The sequence below is a fragment of the Arvicola amphibius genome, chromosome 3, assembly GCF_903992535.2.
Source record: "Arvicola amphibius chromosome 3, mArvAmp1.2, whole genome shotgun sequence".
Taxonomy (NCBI): Eukaryota; Metazoa; Chordata; class Mammalia; order Rodentia; family Cricetidae; genus Arvicola; species Arvicola amphibius.
Genome location: NC_052049.1, coordinates 21,876,979 through 21,884,543, shown reverse-complemented (window position 1 = coordinate 21,884,543; position 7,565 = coordinate 21,876,979). Strand labels below are relative to the sequence as shown.

At 46.2% G+C, this 7,565-nt stretch overlaps 1 protein-coding gene across 1 annotated transcript in view; it reads right to left on the bottom strand.

The window, feature by feature from the left end:
- Nucleotides 1–348: 348 nt before the first annotated feature.
- Nucleotides 349–7,565, bottom strand: part of Pdzd2 (PDZ domain containing 2) — a 101,746-nt gene continuing 94,529 nt past the window's right edge. The window contains exons 24-25 of the mRNA XM_042054674.1: nt 6,768–6,902; nt 349–2,772 (exon numbers count right to left, since the gene is read on the bottom strand). Coding sequence (XP_041910608.1) covers nt 2,609–2,772; nt 6,768–6,902 — 299 coding nt within the window. The 3' untranslated portion in view covers nt 349–2,608. The remainder of the gene's footprint in view (nt 2,773–6,767; nt 6,903–7,565) is intronic.

The window sequence follows — 7,565 nt, the reverse complement described above, 5'->3', positions numbered from 1 at the left end:
AGCCAGCCAGATACAGATGTAAACAGATGTTAGAGGTGCGCTGCATTGAGGCTGGATTCTGTGTGTAGCCATGCAAACGCGCAGCTAACCAAGGCCCCCTGCCTCTGTATCTTTTACCAGTGTAGGTGATAATAAGGTAATGGCACATTTTCAAATACTTGGTATTACTCATTGCGTAATAATGAGGCAAAATCAAGTAGTAAGCAGTGTTTATTTTTTGAAAATTACTTAAAAAATTGTTTACAGAGATGTGGATTTACATAACTGGCGGCAACATTTTTTAAATGTACAGGCCATTTCATATTATTGCACTTACTCTTTAATATATAAGGCATTTTATTTTACATAAATAAAGAATAATGTATAATGTACAACAGGCGTGGTGCCAATTAAGTCAACCGTACAATGCAATGCAATGTGAGGGAGGGCAGAAATGAAACCCCACCTACTTGAGCCGTCATAGTATTTTCTTACAACTACGATTTATGTCTGACACATTTACCCTCATAGTTCACTGTGAATGACTGACCACTTTAAAAAAAAAAACAAACAGGTTTAGAACAATACCATTAGTGTTCACGCAGGAAGTGTGGGGCTTTATTAGACTAATTAGCAGTACTAGTCATGCCTTGAACACTGAAGACAGATAAATAGCTTTCTAGCTCAGGGTCGAAGACAGGCTAGCATTGGCTTCGTCCCTTACCTTCCCACTGTTAGCCAGCCAGATGCCTGGTGATGTACAGTGTGGTAAGCCAGAGGTCCTCCTTGTATAATAATAAAGCTAGGAGCTCTGGGAACACTCAGACCATTCCATCGCTCTAGAAAGTTCTATCTTGATCACAAAGGACTGGACTTGACTTATTAATTAATAGGCATGACTGTAAAGGAGTGGAGGCAAAAAGAAAAAAAAGTTTATCGTGCTGACTTCAAATTATCATTCAAGTAAGAAAGCTGAAACTGACCCCAGAGACTAACAACTTAGCATGCACCTTGCACTGACATCTTAAAGTATCCTACTTGTAACTGTAATGAAAAGTAGATGCTAAATCAGGCTTTTCTAGCTAACTCTTTGTGTAACCTGCTGAAAATGAGCCGGTTATTTTGTGCCCATCTGAGGACCCTCTGGGTGTACTCTACAGATGGCCAGCAGGGATGGGCTCAGGAAAACATGATGTACAAAGGCAACAGCTCAGCACCTCAGTGATTTTTTTCCCCCTAGACCCAGCTGTGGTTAAAGAAACAGAATCGTAGCATCATGCCTGTGGGATTGTTGACAAATGCATGTTTCCACCCAGACCCTCAGGACCCAGCACTGGGTGGCACCCCCTGAGGATCGGATGGCAAGCACTGTACAGTCCTTTTCCTTGAGAGGGACTCACCCTGGTTTCCCATTTTCCTCCTTGTTTGGTAAGTGAAGCTGGTGAGGCTTTGGGATTTCAGAAAATCGGGTCAACGCAGAGGCAGAAAGCCAGCTTTGTGAGGAGGGAGGGCTCCGGAGAGGCTCAAAGCAGCCAGAGGTGTTTCATAAACCTTGAGTCAGAATGGTCTGCGGGACCCCAGTTTTGGCAAGAGCAAAATTTGCAAAATGGTAAAAATCAAAATAGCAAAAAAGTTGAGCTGTTGCAGAGCTCTGTTAGGGAAGAGAGCCGGACCACAAACTCTGTGCTGCTTTAGGTCTGGTGGGAGAAAGGAACAAAACCAACAGGGAAATCTCCATAGAGGATGCACAGAAGAAACTCCTCCGTTTGGACCACAGACTGACTACATTTGCAAGATGAAGGATTAAACTCTCAACTGCCTTTAAGGTGGTGTGCGTGTGTGGGCACAGAAACACACTATTTTGCCTGCTCTTGTGTTGACCAGTCTTGAATTCAAACATACACTCAAGTCTGAAAACTAGATGCAAGGTGCTTTCAGGCTAGAACTCCCTCCTCCCGAGCAGGGACGTTCTCAGCTATTTATTGCAATTCATCGGAACTGTCACTCTGTAACAGCCTTATGACTTACACTCTCAGAAACAGAAAATGACCAGAACTTCCCAGTCCACATCATACATTATGTTCATTAAAAAATAGCACTTTTTAAAATCGTCATCTTTTTCACTGTTGCATAATTCCTGAGCTTTGCCTAACAATTAGGTCATAAATTCATTTTCTTTTAAGTCTCTCTTTTTTCAGGGTAACATACATAGACCCATAGCTCTGCCTTCCACTGCATGTATGTACCTAAAAGCACTATGTCATTTACTTAGAAAATTATATAAATCTACATACATACATCATTTTAGCTGGGGCATTTGTGTTACCCTTCTTGTCCCCACTCACCAGGACTGATGCTGGGAGAGGTGGCAAGAAGGATGCAAAGGTGTAGCTAGGTGTTCTAGAAGAAGAGATGAGCTCTTGATCCACTGCAAATGTGGGGGGGGGGCAGGGGCAGGCACTGAACGAAATGACACTCCCCAGCCTTGGTGGTCCAGGCTTCATGTAAAAGTACAGTCGTGGATATCTGTGTAAGCTGTGTGTTGATTCAAGAGCCCATCCATCCTTAAAAGAACTCATTCTGATTTGCTAAAAGAAGTGAGTCTGGGGGAGGGGGTTCTGGCTAAGACTCACGGATTCCTGTGCTTTCTAATCACTAGCTGCACAGGCCCTTCTGGAACAGACTTCATAATATTCCAGGCATCAAAGTGCACCAGCCCAACCAAAGGCTTCCCATTAATAGCAAGGATTTCATCGCCAGCTTCTATGGTTCCGGCTTGTTCCGCCGCACCACCTGCCAGAACAAATGCAAAAGAAACTGTTAGCACCTGCATCCTTAAAAAGAGGCATCTAAAAGTTTAAATGGGAAAGATGATGTTCCTGTAGTCTTAGGAGAGGGCGCTATCCCCCCCACCAGGGAGTTAATATAAAGTAACCGTGGAGCACATTTGTCCCCATATAAACAAGCCTACAACTGGCAAAGGGAAGATAACGGATTTACTCAAATGGAGTATCCAGACTAAAGAACCACACATCACTTTTTTTGTTACCAGGACACCACCATCATGGGTCACATGCAGGGTCCAGGGAAGGGTGCATCTCCACCTGGCTGAAGTTGATGTCTAACTACACGAAGGAACAGATTTATGAACTGGCCAAGAAGGGTCACAAATTGGTGTGATCCTGAGGGACTCATGATTTTGCACAAATCCTTAAGTCCAAAAATCTTGCCTTTGTTCTCAAGGTTATCTGCCCTTTAATTAAGAAAGGAGTCATGCTGGGTGGTGGTGCACGCCTTTAATTCTAGCACTTGGGTGGCAGAGGCAGGAGGATCTCTGAGTTTGAGGCCAGCCTGCTCTACAGAGTGAGTTCCAGGACAGGCTCCAAAGCTACACAGAAAGGATAAGGATGCTAAAATCTGCCTGATTTGGATAGAGAGTAACATTTAGAATAGAGTGGCATTTACCAGCCAGCATGTTATAAGACTAAGTAGGACTTCCCACTCCAATATGAATCATTCGCAGCCTCTGCAATACTGGCAGAAAGTCTTTTGTGTACTCAAACAGTAAAATCTCTTTAAAAACAAACAAACCAGTAACAGAGTTGGCAAAGGAAGCCAAGAACTAAACCATCAACATCTGACCAGCTCACGATTACCCAGAATCTCTGCTGGGGCTGTGTCAGCGTCAGGCTCTGAGTACCAGTGGTTGACGACCTGCTCTTCAGGTCGTGGGACTGTGGTGCTAGCTTATCCGATGGCTCACCTCCATGCAGAGCTCCCCACCTCCCCACATTTCTACATTCCACAGCTTTGTGGAAGTTAGAGCACACTTAGGGGCTTTCAGAAGACAATCTTAAACTCGCCTCCATTTCCTCCCTGCTATGGAATAGCTAAATCACGCTGAGGAAGAAATGTCACCATTGAAAGAGAAAACTGAAGGATGAGAGGAAAAAAAGTTGACTTTCTTAGAAATTTCAGGTCTCAAAAGACTGAGCAGATACATATTTCTGAGAGCCATTTTAGGTCTTTAGGGCTGGCAAGATGGCTCAGTAGGTAAAGGTGACGGACTGAGAAAGTTGTGCTCTAACCTCCATCATAAAATGTTCCAAAAAAGTGCCCGAGAGCTGTCTCAGCAGTTAAGCATCTTGCTGTTGCCTTTCCAGAGGCCCTAAATTCAGACCCAAGTTTACTTTCCAGGACCCATGTCTGGTGGCTTATACCCACAGAAAGAGGAGCTTCAGGGTTTCCAGCATCATCTTGTGGCCTCTGCACGTGGATAGTGATGTGCACACACGGACACACACCCACCCACACCATAAACTGATGATACAGCCGGCAACAGAAAGGACTAGAGACAAATGCCCATCTGTCGGGCTGGCGAGGTTCTCTGGGAGATGGCCCACGGTATGTTTTAGTCCCATCCTGTATGCCCTTCACTGCTTTGTCTATAGCTGGGACTCAGCGAGGCATCTGTGGTGACAGGAATCCAGGAGGGCAGTATATAGAACACTCTCTCTCACTTGGGCTTAAGGCACCGGCAGACTGAATGTAATGATCAGTCACTGTTTTCTGGTGGAAGCTTCAGAAGACGGGAAAGCCAGAGATGGTTTTAAAGATGGGGAGGGCCAAGCTCAAGGTGCCAGCAGATGTAGACTTCAGGGACTGCCCAGCTGCTGCCCCGCCCTTAGTTTCTAATGGGCTCTCAATGTGAGCTTTGCTGGCAGCAGATGCCCTGGTGCACCTTGTCCTCTTCCCTGGGAGCTGTTGCCTGTGAGTACTCCTACAGGCCACTGGCTTCCTGCTTCCTTCTGCTCTGTCAGTTTAATGAGTGGATGAGCATGGGGGTTTCCACTAGCCTTGCACTGCTAGGCTTCTGTAGTACATACAACAGGCTGACTCCAGATTCACGCCTGTTTTCTGCATGCGTGTGGGACCATAAACAGAGACAGCCTGTCTTGCATGCTATTGTGAGCTATCAAGCAGTCTTGCTTCTAAGTTCACTGTTGGGGCACAAGCCCCAGTCATTCCCATCACTAGGTGCCTACAGAAACAGGTGCTCAGCTCTTGTCCTTCATGGCTGGTAAGCTTCAGTTCTGACTGCGAATTTCTGGGCCCCACAGGGCGGCTCACCACCAGGGACTTAAGTTGATTTTGTTTTGTTTTTAGACATGGTCTTGCTACAATTCCCTGTATATAGTCTAGGCTGGCCTCAGACTTGCCACAGCTGCTCCTGCCTCCTGAGTGCTGGGGCTGCAGCCATGAGCCACTATACCCAGCTGGAGATGTTTTACAACTATTCTCCTAAGATGTGAGACATTCATTGTTCATATGTATTTGACTGTGACTGAGAACAGAGCTAGGACAAAATGTGACAGGTTCAGGGAAGGAACAGGGATGGCCTTGTGACCAGAGCATGGAAGTTCTGCATCCGCTGAGAAATTCTAGAAAGGAGCAGCCCAACAGCTTGGGCCAACATGCCCTGCTTATTTTTGTCCTGTGGCTTCTGGGGGTTGTACAAGCTGGTAGTTTTGGCCATCTTCCTCTCCTTCCTATTTTGTTATTTTTTTCCTTTTTGTTTTTTCAAGACAATATTTCTCTGTGTAGCTTCGGCTGTCCGGCAATTCTTTCTGTAGACTAGGTTGGCCTCGAACTCAAGATATTCACAGGTCTGTGTCACCACCACCCAGCTAGCTACCTATTTTCTTTTCTTTTTTTCTTTTTTTTTTTTTTTTTTTTGGTTTTTCGAGACAGGGTTTCTCTGCAGCTTTTTTGGAGCCTGTCCTGGAACTAGCTCTTGTAGACCAGGCTGGCCTCGAACTCACAGAGATCCGCCTGCCTCTGCCTCCCGAGTGCTGGGATTAAAGGCGTGCGCCACCACCGCCCGGCTTTATTTTATTTTTTAAAGCACAGCTCATACCAATACTGTGTGTCTGGAATGGTGAGAGGTTTCAGGAGATCACAAGTTCAGAAACTATCAAAGCAGATCAGGGAGGCAGAAGCAGGTGGATCTCTGAGTTCCAGGCCAGCCAGGGGCTACATAGTGAGACCCTGTCTGCTTTTTGTTCTTTCAAAGACATACACCAAACCAACCAATGTTAAGAACAACCAGTCTCATGACTTGATCGCATCCTTGTATCTTCTAACTATAAGTGAATTTCTGGTCTATTTGTGTATATGTGCTGATATGAGCTATACCATTATATAACTTCTGATTGTTTAGAATGAACGCAGGTGTGAGGGCCAGAGTTTAGATTTCCAGAACCCACAGAAGAGGTGGGCATGTGTGTGAATCACCTGTAATCCCAGCACTCTGAAGGCAGATCTCAGCTGGTGAGCACAGGGGTCGCCAGAGACTGTCTCAGTAAATAAAGTGGAGGCAATTGAGGAAGATACTTGATAGCTGTGGGCCTTCACATGCGTACACACATAAACATGCATATCATACACACATGTGCAAAAAACAATAACAATAGAATCTCCCCAGCCCAAATAATTTCCCAAGGTCATAAAATGAGAATTTCAAGTTGATGAAGAAACTATTAAACACCTTTTATCCCCCCCCCCCCACCACCTTTTCTTGCAGTCTAGTATTTGAACTCACTGGATTCTTGGTTGATATTCGGTGCTCTTGCTGGCTGATGATAATGCTCATCGCGGCACCTACCTGGGGCCTTGGGAGTTTTAATACACGCACAATACAACTCATTATAGAAAGAAAGCACCACAGGCTTTGGAAGCAGTTCGGTCCTCCCACAGAAGGGATGGGTTTCCATGGAGATATACTTTACCTTTGTACACCCTTTTAATTAGCAGGGGCCCATCTCCAGACACGGATGACTTCCCTCCATCCAGACTCAGCCCCAGCCCCGCTGAGGTTTTCAGCACTTCCACACACAGAGCCTCATGAGCAGCTCCATTTCTCCCTGTGGGAAGGACATTTGTCATGTAAGACTGCTCAACATGCCACCTGTCTGAAGCCCCCCAAAATGCATTGCCTGCCACAGGCACCGTGGACTCTGGTCACTCCGAGTCTTGTCTGCTGGGAATTGTGTAATTGTGTACCATCTTTGATCCCAGCATCAGGCTGACCCCCCAGGAGGGAGCTCCCTGCCTGGCTGTCCTACTGGATTCACATCCTCTGCTTTCTTGTATCCCGCAAGTGCAGAGAATGCTGTCTCCCGGGCAGAAATGCCCAGGAGACAAACCACTCTTGGCAAGTCTCGCATTCTGGTAGCACACATCCCGGTGAGGATGGAAGTCACACTCAGTGAATCAAATTCGATTTCCTGCCAACCCTGGCTACCATAGCAACAGAATGTCACCATCTGCTATTGAAAGCAGAGGCATGGGAGTGCCCCGCTCATGAGAGAGACTGGCATAATTGGGAAGCTCCCTGGAACTGGGTAGGGCTTCCTTCCTTGCCCTGTGCCCTTTGTACCTCTATGAGAGGAAGCCCAGCATCCCTGGGGTGTGGTTGCCTCCCTCACACTGGCATCCTTCATTGGCATCTGGCTCTTGTTGGGGCATGGGGCTGGGGGACGGGGGACGTTTCCATGGTGATATGAACTCTATGGCTTGTTTGGAAG